At 41.8% G+C, this 26,818-nt stretch overlaps 3 protein-coding genes across 8 annotated transcripts in view; 1 reads left to right on the top strand and 2 right to left on the bottom strand.

The window, feature by feature from the left end:
- Positions 1-8,986, bottom strand: part of LOC100452499 (protein POLR1D) — a 44,908-nt gene extending 35,922 nt beyond the window's left edge. The window contains exon 1 of the mRNA XM_002824119.6: positions 8,729-8,986. Coding sequence (XP_002824165.1) covers positions 8,729-8,754 — 26 coding nt within the window. The 5' untranslated portion in view covers positions 8,755-8,986. The remainder of the gene's footprint in view (positions 1-8,728) is intronic.
- Positions 7,301-8,868, bottom strand: LOC103892199 (DNA-directed RNA polymerases I and III subunit RPAC2). Its single transcript, XM_009248521.4, has 2 exons — positions 8,729-8,868; positions 7,301-7,872 (listed from the first exon to the last, which is right to left on the bottom strand). The coding sequence occupies exons 1-2, from the start codon at positions 8,752-8,754 to the stop codon at positions 7,497-7,499; spliced, it is 402 nt and encodes a 133-aa protein (XP_009246796.1). The 5' UTR covers positions 8,755-8,868; the 3' UTR covers positions 7,301-7,496.
- The window catches only part of LNX2 (ligand of numb-protein X 2), a 76,425-nt gene continuing 58,592 nt past the window's right edge, over positions 8,986-26,818 (top strand). Inside the window, exon 1 of one of the 6 annotated variants that reach the window (XM_054528846.2) lies at positions 8,986-9,128. The gene's annotated coding sequence lies outside the window, so the exon portion shown is untranslated. Of the gene's footprint in view, positions 9,129-10,127; positions 10,767-26,818 lie in introns of those variants that run through there. The other 5 variants (XM_002824118.6, XM_009248518.4, XM_063714872.1 and 2 more) reach the window with 5 other exon arrangements.

The following is a 26,818-nucleotide window of genomic DNA, read 5'->3' as shown; positions in this document are numbered from 1 at the left end:
CAACAGCAATAGCTAATGTTTGAGTATTTAAGTGTACTAGAAATTGTGCTAAGTGCTTTATTTCATTTATTTCTCACAATAGCCCTATGAAGTAGGTGTTACTATTAGCCTAATTTTATAGGTAAGGAAACTGAGGCTCAGAAAGGTTACATCACTTGCCCATATTCATAAGATAGGAAGTGTGGAGCCAACAGGCCCTCTGACTTCAGAGTCCCTACCCTTCACCTCTACACAACACTGCCTTGAAAGAGGTCAGCAGAGAAAGATAAAGTCTCTCCCACCCATGAAAAAAAACAAAAAACAAAAATTGTAACCCCAAGCTGTTGTTTAAGCCAACTAGTTCAATCTCTGTGTAATTAGATGCTCCAGGCTGTTGGATTTTCTCTTGGAGTCCTTTTAATAGAATTGGTGGGGGCATTATTCATAATTTTTTTGAGGTTTGACTCAAGTCAGGAAGGTAAAACTTAGAAAAGCACCAAGGTAGCTTTTGTTTTTGAGATATGCTAAGTGCCTTGCATAATGAACAGGGAATATACTGAGAAACAGTACTAGATAAAAAAAATCAGGCCGGCTATTCCAGCGCTTTGGGAGCCTGAGGCGGGAGGATCACGAGGTCAGGAGTTCAAGACCAACCTGTCCAATATGGTGAAATCCCGTCTCCACTAAAAAAATACAAAAATTAGCCGGGCCTGGTGGCGGGTGCCTGTAGTACCAGCTACTCGGGAGGCTGAGGCAGGAGAATCTCTTGAACCTGGGAAGCGGAGGTTGCAGTGAGCCAAGATCGTGCCACTGCACTCCAGCCTGGGCAACAGAGTGAGACTCCGTCTCAAAAAATAAATAAATAAATAAAGTCTTTTTAATGCAGTTTTTACAATCAACTGACCTAGATTGAGCCCTGGCTTCCTACCAATATTCCAGATACCTGGCACCAAGCCAGGTACCCATCTGCTACAGAACTTGCTTTTCTTTCTGCTTAACCTTTATCTTAAAGCTTAAGGATGATTATGAATGTTCCATCAGAATCTTAATTTCTTTTTAAAAAGAGGAGAAACACAATTTGTCTGCGACTTTTCTCTATATCCTATTAATAAGAATGCTATTTTAAAGTATTTTTCTTAAAAGCTATGGGTTTAACAGACTGATAACCTTCCATACAGGGGTCCTCAAATCATATTATAGACTGAAGAAAACAAAAAAATACACAGGCTACTAAGGTTTTTTGTTTCAAAGTTTTCACATGAAGGAATGTAAACCAACCCAGCTTGCTCAACATCAATGATATTACAATAATAACATTAACAGCTAACATTGATTGACAGTATGCTTTATGGTTCAGGTACTGTCCTAAGCACTTTGAATATTATCTAAATTAACACTTGTAACATCCCTATATGGTATTATTGTTATCGCAATTTACAGAAGAAGAAACTCAGGCACAAAGAGATCAAACAGTATGTCCAAGGTCACATGGCTAACGTTCAGGGCCAGGATCAAAACCCAGGTATTGTGAGTCCAACAGCTCTTAATTCCAATGTTATACTGCCTCAGTTTGCTATGCCTATGCTTACTGAAAAGATACCCAAGATTCTACACATATCAATTTCTATTCCTAAGGAAGGTCTATTTTGGCTGGGCACAGTGGCTCACGCCTATAATCCTAGCACTTTGGGAGGCTGAGGTGGGGGGATCACTTGAGTCCAGGAGTTCAAGACCAGCCTGGGCAACACAGTGAGACTGTCTCCACAAAAAAAAAAAAAAAAAAATTAGCCAGGCATGGTGGCACATGCCTGTAGTCTCAGCCGCTCAGGAGGCTGAGGTAGGAGGACTGCTTGAGCCTGGGAGGTCAAGGCTGCAGCGAGTTGAGATTGCACCACTGCATTCCAGCCTTGGTAACAGTGCAACTGTCTCAGAAAAAGAAAAAAAAAGTTCAATTAAAATAAGCCCCTCCAATATACATACATGTATCAGCCAATCGAAAACAACTCCAATATCCTACATATCCTCCTTCCCACAGAGTAGTTCAATATTCTTTACTATAATTATTAGGTAAATACCTATACAGATTAAAAACAGATGATATAAATTTAGGCACTAATAAAAGTCACAAACACAAGCCTGAAATATACAATTTATTCCTCTAGAAAGGTTCATAATTTTGCTTTCATTGCTGAATAACCTAAGCTCAGGTTTTTAAAAAAATTCTGGGCTCATTCTCTTTTATCCTTGGTCTCTCTCTTCTTGTATTTCTCTGCTCAAATGTTACCTCCTCAGAAAGGCCTTCCTTAACTACTCAGTGTTTTCTCCTTGTCATCATTAGTTTACTACCTGAAATTAAATTTGTTTGCATGTTTATTGTCTAACTCTGCCATCAGAAAATAAACTGCATGCGGGCCAGCTTGTTCACTGCCGTATCCTGGCCCCTAAACTGTGCCTCCATATAGTATGTGCTCGATATTTATGGAACGAATTAATGAAAACATTCCCTGTAAAGCAAGCAGCTTGGTGAGTGCATACCGTAAGAGCCAGGCTGTTCACTGCCCTGATCGCCTCTCCTCAACTCTCAATTTTCACATCTGTAGCCCTGGATTCATATCCTTGTAAAATACATGAATTCTTCTGATATGGGTCTGGGAAGGAGGTAAGGGCGGTTGCACCCACTAACTCCCATTAGTAAGGACAGGCTGGAGAGAAGAAATGATAAATCCTGCCTTACTGGTTTTTGGTTGTGAGGGAATGGTAGGATAAACAAAGGGGTAAATGAACCTGGATATGGGGCCTTTGGGGTCATCTACAACTCTTCTATTACCCCTCTATAGAATCTGTCTCCAAGTTACTTTTTTTGTTTAAGCATTTTTTTTTGTATCCATCCTTTTATCTTCTCTCTTACAAGTATGCCCTCCTTACATTGTACCTGGACTATTAAAAATGTCCCCAGCTCACTGCTGTCTTACAGTTTCCTTCCACTCACCCATTCTGCACACAGGCATGGGACAAAAAAAAAAAAAAAAAAAACTAAAACTTTACGGCAGTTGTAGCTCAAGAATCTTTAACAGCTCTCTTACACTGGAAAAAAGGAAAACATTTGTTCCTGTTATTAATAATAAGCCACCAATTCTTATTTGCCATCTTCACTGGCCAACAGAATGGGTGCTCATGAAAGAATCGATGTTTCAGCAGTGCCTTTCACCCATCCCATTCTGAATTCATCACATAATACTCTACACTGCACATTCGGGCACTTCATTGTCAATACAATTGGTTTTCTTTTTCATGTGTACAGCTCTTGTCTGCCTTCTCCAAAACCACAGAAGGGTTTTCAGGACAGACTCATAGTCTCTTATTTCCACCATTTCTCAGGACTGTGCTACTATTAGGTACATACTTACTGTATAGTTAAATAACTAGAGATCTAATAATCCAAGTTTGAGAAGAATTTCATCACGAGAAAAAAAAAAAAAAAAACCAGACCCAAGCATTAACTGTACCAGGATAGTTTATAAAGCAGGAAAAGAAAATAGCAACATTAAGAATTTGAGCAAGAAAAGGCTGGGTTTGGGAGTCTTAATAAGTACTTGAAAGCAGACAGGTAGATTTGGGTAAACTTCCTAAGAGCCCAGTTTAAAGGTTGTTACAAAGAATGACTCTAGATTACGCTAACCAAAAAGATGAGTTTTGTCTAGTGATCTGGAGACCATCTAAAATCTGAATAATGTGTTTAAGAGAAACTAAAAGAAGGGTGGGGAGTGGTAGGCCACGGAACTTGATATGCTTTCCTATCTCTTGAGATGCAAGACACTCTTTGGGTCAGTACTGAAGAGACCACTTTGTAGACACCTTTCCATCTCTCGAGATTGTGTGTGAACCTGTGCATTATGCCAACTAATTAGAGTACTCAGATGTTACAGCTATATGCAATTTGTAAATAATTCGCTTGTAAAGTACTTTGAAAATAGAAAGTACCAGCAAGTACTCAGAATTACTATGTATTAAAAGCCTTTGGTATATATTATTTAATAATCGGCTTTTTAAAAGTCACAGTACTTTACAGCTGAAGAGAATTTCTGATCTTGAATCACTGGCATGAGTTTATTTAGAATGAAATGCTATTTGAGTGCAAATCAGATGCGGATTAACTTTTCACAGGATGTATGAGTAGGAGTCACATTCATCTCCCTGGTCCTTTTTGGACCAACTCAGCTTTCCCTCAGGTCCCTACAGACTTTATGCAGATTCCTTTCACATATACAAGACTCTTGGTTAACCTGCCTGCCCCGTTCTCAGTTTCTTCCCTCCACCCAACTGCCTTCTGCAGGTGTTTTGTATGAACCTGTGAGTTTATGGTCACCCTAAAGACATTCAAGACTGCATGCTACGTGATCAGTTTAAATTATTTTAGGTGCAATGAAGTCGTGATGTGGTAAGCGGTCGCCTCTGGGTGTGTTTCCCACTGTACTTCATCTACTATCATCAGTCTGTACCTTGATGTCCACTAATTAAACTTTGTTTTTATCTCCTGACAGGCCTTGGTTCAGAGGAATTAAACTCCATGTAAGTAATTCTGTTTACTATCCCCACTGGCAAAGTTTTGGGAGAGGAAAAAAGTTTTTAATCCTTTTCCACATCCTTTTTGAGCTTCCTTTTATCTTCAAAGGCCAATGCCCTTAAACAAACATTGACTTTCCAAAATTTCTTACTATCACCATAAAAGAATATTCTGTATCCTTGCCCTATGACATCCCTGCTCCCGCCTAAACTCACCTCTTCCAACGTCATGTGATTCTTTTATTGGAAAACCAAACTAAGCCATTCCTCTGTATAATGAATGGTAATGTTTACTCTTCTTAGGCAGTAAACTAATGCTGCTACTGCCTAGTGACCTCCATGTTAACTCCAGGTGACATTTTTCTATTCCCTATTTGAAACCCTTGGCTTCCACACCCTATTTTTGCACTTTCCTACCATCACATTGACCCAAACTTACAAATACTCTTATCTTTAACTCTTCTTTGACCCAAACTTTAAATACCGAAGTTGCCTAGGGCTTTGTTCTGGGCCCACTTCTTTGTCACCCTCTATTTTTTTTTTTTAATCAGTTTATGTCATCTTATGGCAAGGACTCACAAAATTTGTCTCCAGCTTAGATCTCTTCCACGATCTCCAACTCACATAGCCACTGCTTACAATGTTCACAAATGAAACTTTTGACTCCTATCATCTTTTTCACCTCCCAATCTATTTTCCATTTTAAGCTTCCCAATTTCAGTAATTGGCCCTAAAGCTAGGCAGTAGTCATCTTTGATTCTTCATCTTCCACAATTCCTGAAGTGTACCAATTCTGTGCCAATTCAATTCTAAAATATACCTCAAACCTACCTTCTCTTCTCCATCACTAGCTTCTACCCTTCCAGGCCACTTCAATTCTTTATAGTGTTTCTCTCTGCTTATACTCCAGCCTCCCTATAATTCATCTTCCCCCACTCTGTAATCAAAGTAATGAAGATGTCATTCCCACTGTACCTAAAATCTCAAATCCCTACTACCCCAACTCTTCCTCCCATGGACTCCAGAGGACAGGCCCTTCTCCTTGTCTACTGTGCTACAAAAACATGCAAATCTTCTTTCAATATCTTCAGTTCCTCATGCCACCAGTTTTCTGCTTTAGGACCTTTGCACATGCTATATCCCCAGAATGCATTTTCTCTCCTCTTTGCACAGCCAGCTCTCTCCCTTCCTGTAATCTCTAGAATACCTTTCCTAACTTCCATGCCTAAAGTAGATTCCTTTCTCATGTTTTCTATCTTGACCCTACATTTGCTGCTTTTACAGAATTACAAGTTTTAAATTTTATGTATTTTTTTGAGACAAGGTCTCGCTCTGTCACCCAGGCTGGAGTGCAGTGGTGTGCGTGATTATGGCTCATTGCAGCCTCAACCTCCTAGGTTCAAGATATCCTCTCGCCTCAGCTTCCCAAGTAGCTGGGATTACAGGCATGTGTCACCATGCCTGGCTAGCTTTTTTATTTTTTTGTAGAGACAGGGACTCCCTATGTTGTCCAGGCTTGTCTCAAACTCCTGGGCTCAAGTGATTGTCCCACCTTGGCTTCCCAGGTGTGAGCCACCATGCCGAGCCTCACAATTTTTTTTAAGGGGCTCTTACAACACATGCTTTATGAGAACAGGACTTACTCTGTCTCATCCACTATAGCTATATATCTATCCCCAAGGCCTGGAACATACTAGTGCTCAAAAATATGGAAATATCTTTAAAGAAGTTGACTGAGTGTAGGAAATGTAGGCTCTATGGCAGGCTAGTATAAGAGGTCAGGTTTGAGTGACTGAAAGCTGCATGCCATAACTACTTACATGAATTCATAGAGTATTTACTAAGTGTCCACTACCTGTCAGGTGTTCCAGGTACCAGAATCATGTTGACCTCCAAGTTCGTATAGTGGGTAAACAAGATAAGCACTACCAATAGCATAGTAAATGCCAAAGCCAGGAAACACAGGGTGTAATGAAAGCACAAAGAAGTACCCAAACTAGGCTGAGGGGTCTGACACATAAGCTTTGACTTAAGAGTATGGCAGGAGTAAAACTGGCCCAGGAAGAAGGGATAGCATAAACAAGGCCCCAAAGCACAGAGCACTGCCGGGTGGGATATGTGTTTTCCGAAACAGTCATTTCCCCTACATGGAATTGTCCTTCTCCTTGGCTTTACCTTCTCTCAAATAGGGCTTCTTCTATATTACCCTACGCTATATCTACTTAAGGACTGAAAATGTTATCTAGTCATCCCAATTTTCTCCTTCTGTAATATAATCAAAACATCTTACCTTACTTAGATCATGATTAAGTATATCCCAAAATTCAAGCAGTAAACTGGTATCTTTCCTGTAAATGCCTCAAAGATGGAGCCTTACTCCCTAAAACTCTCATGTAAAACCAGAATTCTCACTTCTTCCAAATTATTCCCACCTTTGCCCAGTCTACCAATCACAGCAAATGATGCAATTCTTTAAAAGCCAAAAAGTTTAGCAAGAAGCCAAGTCCCCACCCCAATCTTCTTTCCGTTTTTAAACTAACGACAATCTAACTGGGGTCATGGTTTTTGTCTCTTCCCTTACCCCCACCACTCCAACTACAGACATGGATATATACTCCTTTTAATTCCCATGATCACAGTTCTTGTCTAGGCCTCTGATATTCTCAGTTTCCTCATTTTCAATGCTGGCTTAATTAAAAGAAAAAAAGTCATCCTCAAGGACCATTTGGTTGCATGGAACAGAAACCAGTCAAACTAGTTTAAATAAAAGAGGGAATTTATTAGAAGAATACAGAGGTTCTTGCAGAGATTCCAATAGCTACAAGGGGTCAACAGCTAGAATCACGCCTTTCTGAAGGACAGAGTATGCTGTAACCACAAACTTCTAATTCTGGGTTCTGCACCATCAGGAAGAGAATATCCTACAGGACAGTTCTTGTATACTGCATAAAGGACTAGAATGTGGATTCATTTCTGCTTGCTTTTTGATCCTTATAGTCCTTTATGCTGGCCTCAAACTTGTCAAGCACATGTTGGCAGACATTCATGAGCTCATTCAGGCCTCTCTGAAATGGCTCAACAGCTGGAAGGGTACCTCGAGTCTGAATGCGTAAATTAATTTTGCTCTCTGAAGGATGGGTCGTAGTGTAACCACAAAATTCCACTTCCGGGTTCTTCATGATCATGTAACGTAGAGAATTTCCTAGGGTATGGTCTTCCTCGTGCAATACAAATGTCACACAGTGTCTATCTGTTCCAGCTGCCTGGACCATTTCCAGGACTGTCTTCCTCTCGCCTTCAGCCATTGAGGTCTTCAATCCAGATATTTTTCTACACACATATTTTTTATAAAAATGAGATCATACTGAATACTGTTTTGTAACTAGTTTTTTCATTTACTATATCACATTGCAACACATTATTATTAATCTACTGCAGCTACATAGAATTATTCGCCTCTCATTTTCCTGCCTCCACAAACTCTATCAATAAATATTTAATTTATTGCCTCCAGTTTTTCCCTGCTCCATTTGACCATCCACACTGGCCACAAGGGGGGTTTTCTTAGAAAAACACAAACTTAAGTGTTTGCCAAAATATTTTTTGGTAGAGTCACAAGCAAGGGATAGGATTAGAATAGGACTGGTCCTGCTAGAGGATGAAAAGGGGGTTGAAAGGCATAGAAATCCCGATTGCTGTAGTATAAAAATAGAGGATACAGATGATCAATGTGCAGGCCCAACTACGGCTTCCATTTTGCAAGAGAAACTAGGAGAATGGAAGGTCCCGGAGTCAAGCAGGAGGGAGAAAAACAGCTCAGCGGACAGAGTGGCTTTAGGAGCAGTCTGCACATAGGAGGAAGGTGAGCCGTAGTTACAGGGACAGAGGCACGAGTACCGTCCTCAGGAACAGAGGCCCGGGGCGTGATTTTTACACACTGCTGTTGTAACGGGGGTGGGCAGTTCGGATACTGAACTCTGGTCTCCCAACTTGTCTTCCCTCCTTGATAGCTAGTGTACCTCTCAGCCTCTCAACTGAAACACATTCATGTCTCCTCCCCACTTCTCTCTCCATGCTTCTTTGCGCCCGGAGTCAGGCCCCGGCTGCCAGGCCGGGCAGCGTGCCCCTCGGCCACCCGCTCCCCTTGGGCGCGGCACGCTCCGCCCTCCTCCTCCTCGGCCGTTACCTCTCCAGCTCCTGATCCTCTTCCATCGCTGGGGCGGTTTCCGGATCCTCAGGTGGTGCTGGCTGATCGGGGGCTCTGTCCCATAGCACGAGGCGCGGAGGCGAAGCAGGAAGGAAGGACCGACCAACGGAAGGCGCGGAGGACGGAAGGAGGGAGGAGGAGCCGCAGCGGCGCGGCAGGGCCCAGCCGCGGGGCGGGGCATGAGGCCCCGCCCCCAGGCCCCGCCCCCAGGCCCCGCCCCGACGCGGGGTGGGCGGTGGCTCGCGGCCCCGCGGCTCACCTGGGCGACCAAGCGAGGACACTCGCGACGGGAGGGGCAGGGGGCGGGGCCAGCGCCGCCTTACCCCGAGGCCCAGACAGGCCTGCGGGTGCCCGGCTCAACTCTGGTACCTTTCCCCAGGTGATGGCGAAGGGGCGCGGCCTTACCTGCCGCCCCCAAATCACTTCCCTTCCCAGTGGCAAGTCCGAAAGCGGCCCGACTTCCCAACTAGGACGGTGTTGACCCAGGATGGCCCTTCCTGGGACCCCGGCCCTCCCGGGCCTTTTGTGGGACGACAGGCTTAGACTGTAGTCGGTCAACACACCTTGAAGAGGGAGGGGGTCACGTGCGAGATGAATCACCACAGAATACGAAGGTTGAAGGCGGTATTTGTCTCACCGGGGAGCTTGCAGTTGCATTTTCAACTGGGTCAAAAAAGGGCAAGAAAGAAATGTCTTTCTCTTTTGGGGGAGTGAGAGTTTGGGAGAAAACTGTTTCCCACCTTATCCTTTCCGTCCTAGGATTCCTTCTACCCCCAGAGCGCGTCCTCTCCGGCTGCAGACTTCCTTTTCCCTTTCTCCCCAGTGGCTCCTAAAACCTCCTCACCTGCGGAACCCGCCCTCACCTTTGTTCCCAGGCGCCCAGCCCCCGCCTCGGCAACCTTTCGCCGCCCAGGCTCGCTCTCCGCCCAGCTCCCTGCGTCCCGGCCTTCGCCGCCCTCCCTCAGGTGCGCTTCCTCTTGAATCGGCCCTTCTTGTCCCCTCGCCGCTGGCCCCGACCCTGCCCCACTCCAGCTGTCCAGCGCAACTACGTTTCTGCTTCCCTGCGCCACCTGTTCTTCTGGCCTCCCCCCACCCCGCCCGGCGATTCCTCTGGATGTTCACTCCTTCCCCAGCTGTGCCACCCCTGACGGCGGCCGGGGGTGCGCGCAGACACCTAGCCAGCGGCGCTTCCGCAGGGGAATCAGGCGGGCGGCGGGGACAGCCCGGGGCGGGTGGGGGAGGCGGGCGGCGGAGGCCGGCGGCGAGGGCGGGCGGCGAGGGCGGGCGGCGAGGGCGGAGTGGTCGTCTCACTCTAACCCGGGAGTGACGGGCCCCTTCTGGCCCGCCTCCCGAGCTCTCGGATAGGTGGAGCCGCCCTCTGGTCCGCCCACCTCCCGCCCTGTGCTACCTCCGATTGGCCCGGGTGCGGGTTGGGCCGCTCGGCCTTGGCGCTGCCCCCGGGAAGGCAGCAGGGGCGGTTGAGAAGTGAAGTCTTGGCCGGAGTTTGCTTCTTGCCAGGAAATCCGCGGCGGCGGCGGCGGCGATTCCTGGCGAAGCGGAGCCGGGCAGGCTCTCCGCTCCCTCAGCGGGCCGCGGAGAGCGGGAGCTGGTGCCGAGCAGCGGCGCCAGGAGCCCGTGCGCGGCCCGGGCAGCCGCGCTTTCCCAGTGAGTAAGTTTGCCTTGCCCGCCTCGCTGCGCGCCCTCTCGCCGGCTGCGGGCAGCCGCCTCAGGTGCGGGCGGCAGCTGGGTGTGGGGCAGCGCCGCGCCCCGGGAGGCGGCCGGAGCGGCGCCACAGCTCGCCCTGGAGCCTTGGTCCTTCGCGGTTGTCTTCGCTCGCCCGGGCTGCGGAGCTGGCGTGGACTCGGGTGTGGGGCTGGTCCAGGAGGGAGAGTCGGCGCCTGGTGCCCGCCGCCTGCAGGCGCCCGGGAGGCGGGCGGCCTCCGGCTGTTAGCGTTTGCTGGTTCCGGCCACCGTGGTGCAGATCTTGGCGTCGTTTGCTTCTTAAGGGAAGGGAGAGGTGGGGTGTTTAAATTTCCTCTGTGTGTGTGTGGTGTCGGCAATGAGAGTGGCACTAGCTGCCTTTATCGGGTTTTGTTCCTCTGGAAAGGGATGGGGAGAGATCATTCCCTCCGCCCCAGCCTGTTGCCTGTGAATTCGCACCTTTCTCTTTAGGCTGGAGAGGGTGGGAGAGAGATTTGACATCTTCCAGGGGGTAATTTAAAAATATGAATCTTGATTTGGAAGCAGTTGCACACAAAGCATCATTCAGGAAATACATCACTCGCTTTTCAAAGCTTTATGCCACGTTTTAAACAAGGACTTTTGACTCATGTAGTGTTTCTTCTAGTATTTCAGTTTACGTTAAGTTTATGAATCCAGACGTTCATTTATGCCAGGAGCTAAAGTACACTTATGCATGGGCTTTGCTGTATATATTATGCTTTTTAAAATCACAGAAATCAGAAACAAAGTTGAGTGAAAAGCGGTGGCGGTGCAGGAGGAGGAACACTTGTGAGCTCCAGCTTATTGCAACTGCCTTTAAGAATTTCACATTCTTGCGGCAATAGTACTTACTTGTAAATTGGTCTTCTTCCCAGGACAGATTTTGATATTTCTTTTGCATGTACTTCGATGCAGCACTAATGAAGTTGGATCTCAGTAGATCAGTTTTATTTACTTTGCTAGATTTAATTCCCACCCCCACACCTCTTTAGAAAATGGACTTTGGCAGGTAAAGAAGGAAGCGGGAATCTGGTATCCTTTTTGGCTTGTCAAAGCTTTGTTGAGCCATGAATAACAAAGTTTTGGCTTTTTAGCTTGTCCAAGTCCCACAGGTGAGTTTTCCCATGGGGTAAAAGTAGGCCAAATGAGAACCAAAGTAGAATAACATCACTTTTAATTCGGCCCACTTGTGTGTTACATTCTCCATATATCTTGTTTCTCTCGGCTTCTCATCAACTTTGAAATTTTTTCATTATTTATTCATTTAGCCACTGATAAAGTACCTACTGCATGCCAGCCATTGATGGCAGGGGTTGCTTCTTGCCCAGTTTTCTCATTTGGAAACTGATCCATGCCTTTATCCCACTAGTTACCCTGAAGTAATTTGAACTTAGGGAGCATTTCTGCCTGGAGACCTGTAAGAATAGATGTTACGTAGGCACTTAGTCTTCAGATTGGTTTGGGATTTCATACATTGTAGGCATGTAGCACGCAGGCCACTTAAAAATAAATGTATGTGTCTTTGGGCTGTAGTATTACGAGCTTTGCATATGGGCTTGTCTGGCCGAAGGACCCAATGTCCGAGGTGGAAGTAGTAGTCAGGGACATGTATTATTCATTTCAGAACACTTGGCACCTTTTCTTGCTTACATTGGGCACTAAAATATTTACTGAATTGACTTGAACAGAAAAATGAAGGATTTTTTATACCAGATTAAGAAATTTGGACTTTATCCAGTCAGTGATACTGAGCTGCTAATTTTAAGCAGGAGAATGTCATGATAACGGGTAAGCATTCCAGAAATATATCTGCAGCGTCTGGAGGATGGTGGGCTTCCAGATGGGCGGTATGGAGACTAAGTTGGAGGCTGTTATAATGGAGGGGTTAAGTGCTCAGGGATTCTCTATTCAGATTACCTGGGGTGGAATCAGGCTCTGTCATACACTGAAACCTCTTTGTTCCTTAGGTTTGTCATCTCAGAGTTTGGGGGATAGAACTTGAAAAAACATGTATATTACTTAGAATAGTGATCGCCACATAGTAAGAACTTAGTAAATGCTAGTGTGCTGGCAGTGGAAGGAGAGACGACGTGGTGTTTAAGAGATATGACTAGGAGGCTGGACTAGGTAAGTGACTGGGTAGGCTTAAGGAGGGAAGGATGAATCCTGGGTTGTTTGACTTCAGGCATTGATTGACATGTACTGAGTAAGCTGGCTGTGGAATTAAAATGGGTCAAATTGTAAATTATATTACTTACCCTTAGAATAACTATCCTGACAGAACTTTGATTTCCTAACATTTGGGAAATGATTGTCGTACCTGTTTAGTAGGGTTTGAGGAATTACGCATGTAATGCCTTTGGCAGGGTACCTAGCACATTCCAAGTGCTCAGTAAATATTAGTTGTTCCTTTAGATGATGACATTAATGAGCTAGTGGAATGTTGGAGGATATGAGAAGGAGCAGTTAAAAACAATTGATGGTAGAGGTGTAGAAGGGAAGATAAGTTCAGTTTTGGACTAATCTAAGGAGGTGCTAAATGGATGGTTGCGAGATCCATGATGCAGTTGTTGGATAGTTGTGTCTCACAGGAGCTAGGAAAGAATAGAAAAGAAAAAAAGAAGAGTTCACAGAAAGCCTTTATGGGTATGGTAAGCTTCATGAGAGATTTAGAGGAAGGGGAGGGTGAAGGGGTTCACAGTGGAGTGATATCAGAAGTGTTGACATTGAATATTAGGCATTTCTATCCTTAAAATATATTTTGGCCACCATCAAAGAAAGGAGGACTCCAGCCTCTTGTAATCTGGTTGGCTCTTTGGCCTTCTTCCCCTCTTCTTTCTTTCCTTTACGATCGCCACCCGATATCTTTAAATTGTATTATGAGAACTATTTAACTTTCCTTCCTGCTTACAGGGCTAGAGTCCACAGGCCCACCTTCCTCTATCCAAATACATCTAGGTTTTTAAAAAAGAATCACAGGTCTCGTTTCATAGGTTCTCCTCTATTTAGGAAGCAGTGTTGTTTGAAAAAGTAATATATATGTATCTTGCATGTAGAATTAGAAGACTGGGGCAGGCCTACCTAAATTGACCCTGTAGGAGGGCCTGAGAGTTTTACAAAACACATCCCTTTGAGCTTTCCTGGCATGTGTTTCTTTTCCTCAGAAAATATAAAGCAGTAGGAAAATCTGTGGTTAATAAGTTATTTTGTTTGGTTGGATTCAGAAAAGGTGGCTATTTTGTGTATTAGCCTTCTGAGAAGTTATTAAGAGGAATTTTTTGGCCAGGCGCAGTGGCTCAAGCTTGTAATTCCAGCACTTTGGGAGGCCGAGGCGGGCGATCACGAGGTCAGGAGTTCAAGACCAGCCTGGCCAACACAGTGAAACCCTGTCTCTACTACAAATACAAAAATTAGCTGGGCGTGGTGGCAGGTGCCTGTAATCCCAGCTACCCAGGAGGCTGAGGCAGGAGAAATCGCTTGAACCCAGGAGGTGGAGGTTGCAGTGAGCTGAGATTGCGCCACTGCGCTCCAGCCTGGGTGACAGAGCTAGATTCCATCTCAAAAGAGGAATTTTTTAACAAGCAAGTGCTCATGACATTACAATAATAAATTGTTCTCTAGTTAGTATGCTTTTAAAGAAGCAGGTGTTGTAGGTTCTGTCCTTTAGAATGTATGCTTCCTAGAGCTGGGATCCTATCTACTTTGCTAACTGCAGAATCCCTAAGTACTTAAACAAATATTAATGTATTGTAAACCAAAAATAAAATTCTAAGCTCCCCCCTCTCCCCAGCCATCTGAATGGACTTCCTCCTCATCCAGGGGTCTTTTAAAATTTAACCTGAGAGACAGTTTCAGGCCATGATTGGGAAGTGGGGGTCGGACATGACTTGTTATACCTCTCTGACATTAACATTAACATAGACTTTAAGTCCGATAAGAAACATTTTACTACCACCTATCGAAGCCTACTACCTGAAGGCTTCCTCTGAAAGTAAGAACTTGGGTCTCCACAATCCTTTGTCTTAACCCAGACATTCCTTTCTGTTGATCCCAGGGCTTTAGACAAACTCAACCGACTGTCAACCAGAAAATGTTTAAATTTACCTATGGCTTGGAATGGCACTCACTGCTACCCCCTCAACCCCCCACCCCACCCCTGACCCCCTGCAATTGTCCCACCTTTCTAGACCAAACCAATGTATTTCTTAAAATTTTTTGATTGATGTCTCATGCCTCCCTAAAATGTATAAAACCAAGCTGCACCCCCACCATCTTGGGCACATGTTCTCAGGACCTCCTGAAGGCTGTGTCATGGGCCATGGTCACTCATATTTGGCTCACGATAAATCTCTTCAAATATGTTGCAGAGTTTGACTCTTTTTGTCAACAGCATGCATTAATGAACAAATTGGATCCAAATTGGCTTTGATCTGGCTTGGCTCACAGACTTCTCCAAATCTTTGAAACAGTCATTGGTCAGAGGGAAAGCAAAAGAGAATTGATCCAGTGAGGAAGCTTGAAGTGTTTCATGTTCTTATAGGAAGATAGAAGAACTGCAACATTGATGGCTTATGATTAAACTATTTTATAGAGATAAAGCTTTGTTCAGAGGTAAACTGACAATAGCCGCATCATAAATTTGTCCTCTCTTGGTTATTTGCAAGATATCAAGTCTTGATAAAGATAGCTGGAAAGATAGGAACAGAACTGTTGTGGAGGATAGGATGCAAGTATAGCTTATACGTTTAATCTTTCCAGCCTGGAGATTTATGAATGATAATTTTGACGGTCACTTTCCCTCAGTGGAGAAATTATGCAGGGAAAAATTATTTTTTTTCTTAAAAAGTTAGGCTGAGCAGGAGAAATGAGGAATAGAAACAAATGCAGAAAATAGGCAATAGACAAGTAACATACTATAAAACAATCATTGTGTGTCCGCTTTAAAAGCATACCACCTTCATATGTAAAACAAATGAGGGTTTAATTTTTTCTTTCTTGAAGAGTAATCTTAGAATTATTTTAAATAACAAATTGCTCTAAAGTGTGTAATAGGGCCCAGTGTAAAAAGTGTTGATAGCCAAGTTTTGAGGACCTATATCTTATGTGTAGAATAAGATGTATTTGGCTATATTAAAGCATCTGTGATGTTGTGAAATATATATTTGGTCTTTATCCCTGTTTCCTGGCATACAACTCTCAAATTCCTTGGAATCTGCAAAGCGCTAAGTGTCTTTGTATGCTGATGAGTTGACTGAACGCCTGGCAGCCCCTAGGTAGCTTCAGGATGGGCCCTGGGCACTGGAAAGGCTAGATTAGAGGGTTAGGACCGTCAGCCCCACCACCAATCTCCAGGGAGGGCAGAGGAGCTGAAGGGTAAGCTGATCACCAGTGGCCAGTGATTTAACCAACCATACCTATGTTATGAAGTCTTCATAAAAGGCCCAAGAGGACAGGGTTCAGAGAGTTTCTGGATAGCTGATCACATGGAGGTTCCTGGAGGGTAACACGCCCCAGGGAGGGCATGGAAGCTCCGCACCCCTTCCCCATACCTCGCCCTGTGCATCTCTTCATCTGTATCCTTTGTAATATCTTTTATAATAAACTGGTAAACCTAAGTAAGTGTATCCCTGAGTTCTGTGAGCTGCTCTAGCAAGTTAATTGAACCCAAAGAGGGGTTATGGGAACCCCAAATTGAGGCCAGTTAGAATTTTCTGAGGCCTGCACTTGCGACTGGTGTCTGGTGGAGAGGGGAGCGGTCTTGGAGACTGAGCCCTCAGCTTTGGGATCTGAGGTTATCTCCAGGTCAGAATTGAATTGAACTAGAGGACACCCAGCTGGTGTCCACTGCTTTGTGTATTGGGGTTGGGGGGGAACCCACATTTGGACATAGAAGTATTCTGTGTTGATGACTGTTGTGTTGAATAAGAGAATAGAAAAAAACACTCCTGAGTGTGTTTTTATTTCCTGTCAGTTTCCAAGGCTCTGTTGGCTATTACTTTGTTTTATAGATAAAAGTAAGGTAAGTTTGGGAAATATTTATATCTGCCACCCCCTTCCCATTGGGATTTTGGCTGCTAATCTTAAAGACTTAATTGTTTATGAGAACCCTTATCATTTAGACCAATAAATAATTACTGAACCCATAAATTAGAGATCTTTACTTAAATCTTATTTCAGTTTTGTGGCTTTTTCTTCTTTAACTGCCAAATGGATTCTTTCTGCCTACTGCCCAGATAGAGCCAATTTATCAAGGCAGGGGGATTGCAATAGAGAAAGAGTTTTTACACACATAGATCTTGCTGAACAGAAGACTGGAATTTTATTATTACCCAGATCAGCCTACCTGAGCATTTGGGGGCTATTTTCAAAGGTAGTCTGGGGGAAGGGGTGGGAGTGGCTAGGCAATGGGTGCTTGCTGCTGATTGGTTGGGGGCACAATCATAGGGGTGTGGGAAATGGTCCTCCTATGCTCTGAGTGGCTTCTGGGTGAGGCCACAGGAGTGGTCAGTGGGTCCAACCAAAAAACCTGAACAGATATCTCAAAAGGCCAATCTTAGTTTCTCCAGTAGTGATGTTATCTGAAGGAGTAATTGGAGAAGTTGCATATCCTGTGACCTCTGGAATAGTGGCTGGCAATTGTTTATGTCTACACCTTAGCTGAATTCAGGTTCCTCTGTTGCCTAGCTTCGTGGTCCCTCATTAGCTTTACAAAGGTGGTTGAATTTTGGGGAAGAGCTGTTACCATTTAAACTATAAACTAAATGTCTCCCAAAATTAGCTTGGTTTAAGCCCAGGAATAATGAAGGGCAGCTTGAAAGCTAAAGGCAAGAAGAGAATTGGCTAAGATCTCCCCACTGCTATAATTTTTTCACTGATATAATTTTTGCAAAGGCAGTTTTACTTCTATGTGATTTTTAACATTTGAACTTTGACTTTCAGTTTAGTTGTATTTAACAAGTACCTAAGAAGTGCTGGGCTTGGGTGGCACACAAAAGATTGTCTCTGCCCTTGTAGTATTTAAAATCTTAAAAGACATTCATTCGAGTAGTTAATCATTTGCAGCCGGGTGACCTTTGCTTCGCCTGTATTTTTATTTTTTTGAGACTGTGTCTCGCTCTGTCACCCAGGCTGGAGTGCAGTGGCGCAATCTTGGCTCACGGCAACCTCTACCTCCCAGGTTCAAGCAATTCTCCTGCCTCAGCCTCCCCAGTAGCTGGGATTACAAGCACCCGCCACCACACCCGGATAATTTTTGTATTTTTAGTAGAGATGGTGTTTCATCATCTTGGCCTGGTGTCGAACTCCTTATCTCAGGTGATTTGCGTCTCTCGGCCTCCCAGAATGCTGGGATTACAGGCATGAGCCACCATGCCCGGCCTGCTTCCACTGTATCTTAACATTCATTTGGCATTTTGTCATTTCCCTAAATTTTCCATGTTAGAAATCTTAAAACTTACATATCCTGTGGTTGGACCTCCGTCTCTTCTCTCCTATCTTTGCAGCTCTCTCAATACCCACACTTTCTATTAGAGTGCCCCCTCCCCCTCACAGCAACAGTGTGCCAGTCCTTCTGTTCCACCTCACCCTTCCCTCCCTGCTGCAGGGACACCTTTTGGTCTTGCAGAGCGTCTCTATCCAGTTTGGAAGCCCATGGTTAAACACCTGGAATATGCTTCCCACTGGCACCTCTGCCTCTCTTGGACTTGTCTTTTGTGTTGTACCTGCCAGATAACGCCCCTGTTCAGATTAACTCTGCTTCTGTCTCCACATTGCTTTGGTATCACCAATTAAATGGCTGGTCCTCAATGCAGCGAAATGTCCCTCAACCCCCTGCCCCCATATCCCTCAGTCAATTTGTAAACGTTTGTTTAGCCCCTACTGAGTGCTCTGACACTGAGCCAAGAATGCTGTGGTATCCTCATGGAGTTTACAATCTAGAGGCGATTCAAGATAATATTCTGGATATATTGGATTAAATAAAATATTAAAAATAATTTGATCAGGCGTGGTGGCTCACTTCAGGAGGCCAAGGCAGCAGAATCGCTCGAGCTTAGGATTTTGAGCCTAGCCTGGGCAACATGGCGAAACCTGTCTCTATAAAAAATTAGCTGGGTGTGGTGGCATATGCCTGTGACCCCAGCTACTGGGGAGGCCAAGGTGGGAGGATCACCTGAGCCCAGGAGGCTGAGGCTGCAGTGAGCTGTGATTGTGCCACTGCACTCCAGCCTGGGCAACAAGAGTGAGACTCTGTCTCAAAATGATAATAATTCATTCACTTGTCTCTTTTTATTTTTTAAACATAGCTACTGGTACATTTGAAATGACACATGTGGCTCAAGTGATCTTTCTGTTGGATGGTGCTGGCATAGGGTGTTTGGGTTATGACAAGGGGAACTGCCCTAGTCTCTGCAGAGTGGGGTATCACTGAAGACTTCTGAAGAAGTTGTCCTTAAACAGATATCTGGCTGAGTAAGTGTTACACAGGTAAACCCTCAGAGGAGGCAGTCAGAGGTGGATGGCACTTTGAGGGAGGGGGAGGAGGTGGATGAGAGAGAGCTGGGACCATGGCAGGGGCTGAGGCCAGGGAGGTAGGCCATGGCCTGATCATATGGGTCTTACTAGCCCCAATGAGGGTTTTGTTCTTCATCACTCATGATTTATTCCAAAACCTCATCATTACAAACCCTTTTATCCAACTCCACCTCTTCTATATAGTCTGCAGATAATCTGGTTATTTCATGGTGGAAATGAGATGATCTGCTGTGATTTCTCTAGGACTTTTCTGTCTCTCCGTTTCCAAACTTTACCTACTTAAGTCTCAGATCTGTTTTCCCAAATGTGCCTGTTATCTCTTCAAGTCTCCTTCAGGAGCAGCTTTATCAATTAACTCTCTTCTTTTCTATGTTTAATCTCTTTCTCCCTGCTTTCTTTTTCACACCAGCCTATAAATATGCTCCAGTCTTTAACCTTATAAAACAAACACAGTTCCATTGACCCCACATTCTCCTCCAATTATTGTTCTTAAAGCATAACATTTTTTAAGTTCCATATTTTAAAGCAGTGTGTTCAAAATATATGTCATCAGTATGAAATTATAAATGTGATTTGACATTCTTTTTTCCCATATTAAGTACTGAAATTTGGTGAAATGGTTTGCACTTAGTGTATCTCAGTTTGGATGCTGAATTTTCAGTGGTTGAGGTAAAATAAATTCTACCAAAATTATGAATATTTAACGGAATAATATTTTACATTGCTTCAGCTTTTTCTCTATTGTGGCAAACACACAAAATTTACTATCGTAACCATTTTTAAGTGTACACTGTTAAATATATTCACATTACAGTGCAACATATCTCCAAAACTTTTTCATCTTATGAAACTGAAGCTCTGTACCCATTAAACAACTTCCCATTTCCTCCTCTCCCCAGCCCCTGGTAACCACTCTTCTACTTTCTAGAATTTGAGTACTTTAGATACCGCATATAAATGAAATCATACAGTATATGTCTTTTTTTGTATGACTTGCTTATTTCACTTAGGATGATGACCTCAAGGTTCAACCATGTTGTAGCATGTGACAGAATTTCCTTCCTTTGTAAAGCTGAATAATATTCCATTGTATACATATACCACATTTTGTTTATCTGTCGGTAGGCATTTGGGTTCCTTCTACCTCTTGGCTATTGCTCATAGTGCTGCCATAAGCATGAGTGTACAGATGTCTCTTTGAGACCCTGCTTTGAATTCTTTTGGATGTATACCTAGAAGTGGGATTATTAGATCATATGGTAGTCGAACTTTTTGAGGAACCTCCATACGGTTTTTCATTGCGGTTGCACTGTTTTACAATCTCACTATCAATGCAAAAGGATTCCAGTTTCTCTACATGCTCTACGTTCTCACCAACACTTGTTCTTTTCCGTTTTAATAGTAGCCATATTAATGGGTATGAGGTGATATCTCGTGGTTTTGATTTGCATTTTCCTGGGATTAGTGATGCTGAACTTCTTATATGCTTGTTGACCATTTCTGTATCGTTTTTGGAGAAATGTCAGTTCACATCCTTGGCCTTTTTTTTGTTCTTGTTGTTGAGATGTAGGAGTTCCTCACATATTCTGGATATTAACCCCTTATCAGATACGATTTGCAAATATTTTCTCCTTTTCATTCTGTTGATGTGTGCTTTGATGTGCAAAAGTTTTTAATTTTAATGTAGTCCCATTTGTCTATTTTTGCCTGTGCTTTTAGTGTCATATCCAAGAAATCCTTGCCAAATCCAGTGTCATGAAGCGTTTCTCGTATGTTTTCTTCTAGGAGTTTTATACTTTCAAGTTTTGCATTTAGGTTTTTAGTCCATTTTGAGGCAATTTTTGAATATGGTGTAAGATAAGGGTCCAAACAAAATATTTTGAACATATTGCTGAGACTGTGCTTATAGCAAAGAGAGGGAAAGGTCTGAAATACATGGAATAGTTTTAAATTGGGGGGATTGATGTCACTTATTGGGCTAGAATACAGTTCTCAGCTGCTTCATAGTATATTCTAGTGTGAATTTCTCTGTTGTTTTTATTTCTTATAGTTGCAAGATACCAATTTGGAAACAGTCGATAGTCTGGGTTTAGCTGAAGCTGAAATATAAAATTGGTGGGGAGAGGCCAGGTATCACAGTGCATGTGGTTGTATCCTGTGCCTCTGCTACTAAATATGTCAAGCATTTGATCAGTAGTAGCAGTGCATGATCTTTTAAGACCACTACGCGAAGGCTATTTAATAGATTTCAAGTGTCCATAGCAATTAGTTCCCACATGAAATATTTATTAATCTCATGAATTTCTGTTTTAGGCTTTGTGCTTTTATTATAGATGAGATGTATTAACTGATACTTCAATAAACTAATTTTAGATTTTGCTAAAAATAGACATAATTCTATTTTGGGACACTGACCTATTCTTTTTCCAGGTATATATAGTACATTTATTAGCACATTTGAATTTCTTTTCTGTTTTTAATGGAGTATGATATCATTAAGAAACCATTCAGGATTTATTTTGAGAGTCTGGATTTTTTTCAATGGTATAGTACCTATTTTTTGAAAGGATTAAAAACTTTAATGAATCCCTTTTGCAGAATGTAGAAGGATAGTAAAATCTTGAGTACTCTTATTAAACATCAGTCAACTTTCAACTAATTTATGTTGTATTAACTTTTTTCCTATAAAATGATTACCTGCAACACAGTTGCTCTGCATGATTTTAGTCTTTCTAAATGTGATAGTGACTATATTTTCTCTTTCTACAGTTTGGGTTCACCTGAAGGTTGGTGCTGGAGGAAAGCAAACCATTATGTAGTTCTTGAGTTGTTTATTTATAATATAACATTCTTTGTCTTCAAAAAGAATCACTCTGGGCCAGGCGCAGTGGCTCACGCCTATAATCCCAGCAAGTTGGGAAGCAAAGGCAGGTAGATCACCTGAGGTCAGGAGTTCGAGACCAGCCTGGCCAACATATAATGAAACTCTCTCTCTACTAGAAAATACAAAAATTAGTTGGGCATGGTGATGCACGCCTGTAGTTCCAGCTACTTGGGAAGCTGAGGCAGGAGAACTGCTTGAATCCAGGAGGCAGAGATTGCAGTGAGCCAAGATCGTGCCACCCTACTGCAGCCTGGGCAACAGAGTGAGACTCCATCTCTAAAAAAAAAAAAAAAATCACTGTTGGTTATTTGAACCTTTTGAAAAGAAAATGATTCTGTTAATGAAAAACAGGCCAGGCGCAGTGGCTTATGCCTGTAATCCCAGAACTTTGGGAGGCTGAGGCAGGTGGATTACATGAGGCCAGGAGTTCGAGACAAGCCTGGTCAAAATGGCAAAACCCTGTCACAAAAATTAGCTGGGCGTGGTGGTACACATCTGTAGTCCCAGCTACTCTGGAGGCTGAGCCAGGAGAATCGCTTGAACCAGGGAGGCAGAGGTTGCAGTGAGCCAAGATCGTACCACTGCACTCCAGCCTGGGTGACAGAGCAAGACTTTGGCCCCCTACCAAAAAAAAAAAAAAAAAAACACAACAACTCAAAGAAATTGCTCTCTAAGTACACTAGGATTTGTGGAAGGATATCTTTCTGGACAATAAAGCTTAATATTCTTAAAAGTAATATTTTAAATTTGATTTAAAAATTAGCAATATCTCAATTTTGAAGAATGTTTTTCTATTTGGTTACTCTTGGGGATTAAGCAGCACATCTGTTTGATTTACTTTATTGCATACATTATAAACTACATGAAGATATAAGGGATACATGTTGATTTTCTTTTTTAAAATCACACTGTATATTTTAAAATTAATACATGCTTAATGTAGAAAATGCAGGAAATCATAAACTATGCAAAGAGAATAAACATTACTAATCCCACCAGTTATAATTCTTTTAAAATAATTTTTTCAACAAATATTTGAATGCCTATTCTGTGCTGTGTACCATTCTAGATATTTGGGATAGAAAAGTGAATTATAGAAGTTCTTGTTCTGAGAAATCTAGTCTAGATTATAATTTCAGTACAATTACTCTATTTTGATAACATATTTAGATGATAAAAGCATAGAGTCTTGGGACAACGCAAAATAAAAATTTATTAGAAGTTATGAGTAAAGAATAGTTTCAAGCAAACATAAATTTTAGCCTTTTCATGACTGCAGGTGCTAAGATAACTGAATACATATATGTCTTCTTTACCCACTGGATGTTTATCGAATGCCTGTTATGTGCCTGGCACTGTTCTACATGGTGAGACTATAGCAATAAGCAAGACAGGTGGATCTCTGTTCTCATAGAGTTTACATGCTGTGGGGCAGGAAGAGAAACAATAGCAAATAGGTAAGCAATTAATGGAAAGGATAATGATGGATGCTAGGAGGAAAATTAGATGATGTGATTAAATCTCAATGGTCTGTTATGCTGGTTACTAGAATCTACAGCTGGTCTCCAGGTTTCCTTTTAGCTGTTTGTCTCTTCACCACGGAAATTTAACTAATAATGCCCAAAGGAATCAAACGTTGTCATCTTTGCTTCCTGCCCTTTTGTACCCTCTCCTGGAGGTTTCCCAGTCAGTGAAATGGTTAAATAGTGAAAACTGGAAATAATTAAGAGTCAAAACAAGGCATATAGAAAATTATTTCTCAGGTAATTTGGACTTTCAGGAAGCTGGGAGTTGAGTTTTTACAAACTTGAGTTTGTACCTGTCAGTATTTCAGCAGTACTTTATGTTTGTGTGTTCTGAATTAAGAAAAACAAAACCCTACCAGTTATTAGGAGTCTGAAAAAGAGTAAATAATTCTATCACTCTTTGTGGAATTTGCAGTTTTATTTTGAAGTTTTTCACGCCTCGTTTAAAAACTGTCATCTGTGTTACCTTATAAAGAACTCTTGGTTTGTAACCGAGCTTATTAGACAGTCTTTAAAATTGGTGTGTAAGACTTTAGTGCCCTGCTTTCTTTGGTACATAAGAACTTGGAGTGTGACCCATGACTCATCAGTTGACGTTGTGGTGCGTTTTTAGAAACTAGGAATGCCATAGTAGATTTCCCTTAAGCAGCAGTAGAGGAAGTAAATACAAGAAAACACAAATTTGTCTATTTCGGTGCTGGTGTGATTATAGCTGAATGTTAAATTGATTCTTAGAAATGTGTTATAACATTGGATATTTCAATAAGCTTGAATAGAATATGTGTAAACAATGTGTCTTGCAAAAAGATTCTTAAATGTAGCAATAACTTACATTTCTCCCATTTTTATGATAGGAAATAACTGCAGATAAATATGATACTTAATATTTAGATTTGTGTTTTACTTATTTACTTTTGAAACAGAAATGAAGCAGTAAAGAAAAAGCATTGTCTTGGGCATGCAACTTCATTTTTAGTGCTCCATAAAATTGTTCTTATTTTTGATGTGAAGATCTTGTTTCTGTACTTTGCTTTTTAATCATGTATATAAGAACCAATCTTGACTGCTTTCTAATTTCTACTTTATTTCTTTTTGTGCATGCTCCCTTGCTCCTGCCATAAATATACTTCCATACACATGAAAGTGTATGTGTTCAGATAGATACTTCATGAAAAACAAGCCTGAGGTGAGCTCTTCACCCCAGCTACCTGGTTCGCCTAGAGTTGACTGCTGTTAGTTTTTTTGTATACCCTTCCAGGCATATTTTGTGTGTATAAATTCATGTGTCTATCTATATATTAATACGTAGATATTTTAAAACTGATACTGTTCTGTACCTTGATTTAAAATAGTGCAAAATTAGTTTTACTTTGCTAATTTTTTTGAAATTTAACTTGATCACCTTTCGTTTGCTGATCCCACCTTAATTAATGTAGCCTTAAGGAAAACAGAGGTTTTCTTTGTTGGATATAATTGTGAACAAAATGATTATTTGAGCCTTTTTTTTTTGAGCTTTTCTCTTTTTTTTTATTTTCGCTATAAATCATGACCTTGTTGCTTAATCCTTTTTCAAGGGAATGCTGAACACAATAAAAATTAATCTGGGCATCTTCATGATAACTTAAAATAGGATATTTACTAGATGGCCTTGGTCTAGCAAATATAGCACAACCATGAAATAAAACATATTTGGTACACTAATTCTGCTAAAAAGCTTGATTATTAGGGAATTTTGTAGTACAAGTTGTGCTTAATTAAAAATTATTTGTTTAACACATCTGTTTGCTAATTGGAAATGTCTTTGTGCATTTTACAGTGTTCATCAAGTCTGCAGATTGTCCCTTTACAGTTTTAATATTTGTAGTGGACACTCTTAGAATAGCTTTCATTTTGAGGATTGTCAGGTGCATCCATTTTGTTCTTCTAAAAAGGGGTGTGGGAAAGGTGGTCTTTTCCTTGAGTTCAATTAGAATATGATGTTAGATCTAGAGGGGAAAAAAAGGTAAATTGTTTTCAGTAATTTATGAGTATTGCCATAGAAAGTTTTAATATTTTCAGTGTTACATTGCTTTTGTTTCTGTGGTGAAATATAAGTGGACAGAATTGTACAACTGCCAATATTAATCATGGTAATAACTGCCATTTGCGTGACTGCTCTGTGGCTTATCTCTGAGCTAGGAACTTTAAGTTTCATTCAGTAGTTAATTGTCATAGTAACCCTGTAAGGTCGATATTTTTCATTTAAGGACTGGAGCTCAGAAGGTTTCAGAGGTAATATACAATTTGGACAAGATAATATGGTTACCTATGATTGGAAACCAGACTTCTTTGGTCTAAAAGCTGTCTTACTCTTTACTGTACTAGGGTTATATGAAAAGTTAAAGTTTTGATAGAATCATAATTGTTTTCTTTCTTCTTGCTAAAAGGACTTTAAAGATCATTTTAGTTTATGCCACATAGCTGGCCAATGAAGAGATAGGTTCTAAGAGTAAATGGCCACAGTCATGTTCTTGGACTCATAATGAGATGATTTTTTAGTAGAAACTCAGTGGAATTGTTTTGTTTTAATGCAGTTGAATGATTTTGTAGAAACCCTGGTTTCAGTTTTAAAGGGAAAAGCCTGTTGCTTGCATTATCTATCTCTGTCCACCTGTCTGTCAGCCTGTCTGCCATTCATCTCTCTATTAAACCTAGAGAAAGGAATAGTTACATTCTTTATATACTGCTTCAACTTCTTCGATGTTTAATTTTGGTTAGTAGTCTTCAAGCTTAGGTAGTGAAATGTTTGGAAGGGTAAGGGGGTTAAAGAGTAATTGGTTCTTTGTTGCAGAGACTGGACCCGGAAAAAGCATATAATTACCCTGACTTTTGTGTAATGGGCTATCAGCAAGAACTCTAATTTTATCAAACCCTTCTTGTAATACTTATCTAGTGAGATATTTACCTACATGGTTCTGTGTATTCATTTTGTATGTCGTTTTCTTCAGAAAAGATCTGTTTTTCCCCCATTAAAATTCAGTAGGTCAGCACCAAAAGACAGGGCAAAAAAAATTAAATAGAAATAACTTAATAATAATACAATTCAATAGGAAATGGCAGTTTAGGAGCAAGCCTAAGAAAAGGGGTTGCAACAAAAAAAGACTAACATCTTTGTTTCAACCCTTTGAGCCATAGATTTCTTTCTTTCTTTTTTAATTTGTGGAATAGTAGAATTTTTTACTTTTTATATTATAAAATAATTAAATGGTAGAACTTTTGGTAATAGATATTCATAGAAAATCTGGAAAAACAGATAAGAGTAAGAAAAAAAGTGTGTAATCTCTTCTACTATATATATTATATCTCCATGGTTTGCTCTTGCTCTCATTTCTAGTTGTTGGGCACTCTTCTAATGTGCAGTGAAAC

Source organism: Pongo abelii, chromosome 14 (genome assembly GCF_028885655.2).
Source record: "Pongo abelii isolate AG06213 chromosome 14, NHGRI_mPonAbe1-v2.0_pri, whole genome shotgun sequence".
Lineage (NCBI taxonomy): Eukaryota > Metazoa > Chordata > Mammalia > Primates > Hominidae > Pongo > Pongo abelii.
This window is presented reverse-complemented; position numbering and strand designations above follow the sequence as displayed.

Bases quoted from the DNA above. Each gene is read 5' to 3' on its own strand.
- LOC103892199 (XM_009248521.4), bottom strand. From the start codon at position 8,754: ATGGAAGAGGATCAGGAGCTGGAGAG. The intron at 7,873-8,728 runs GTAACGGCCGAG...ATATGTGTGTAG, and splicing joins GAGGATCAGGAGCTGGAGAG to AAAAATATCTGGATTGAAGA.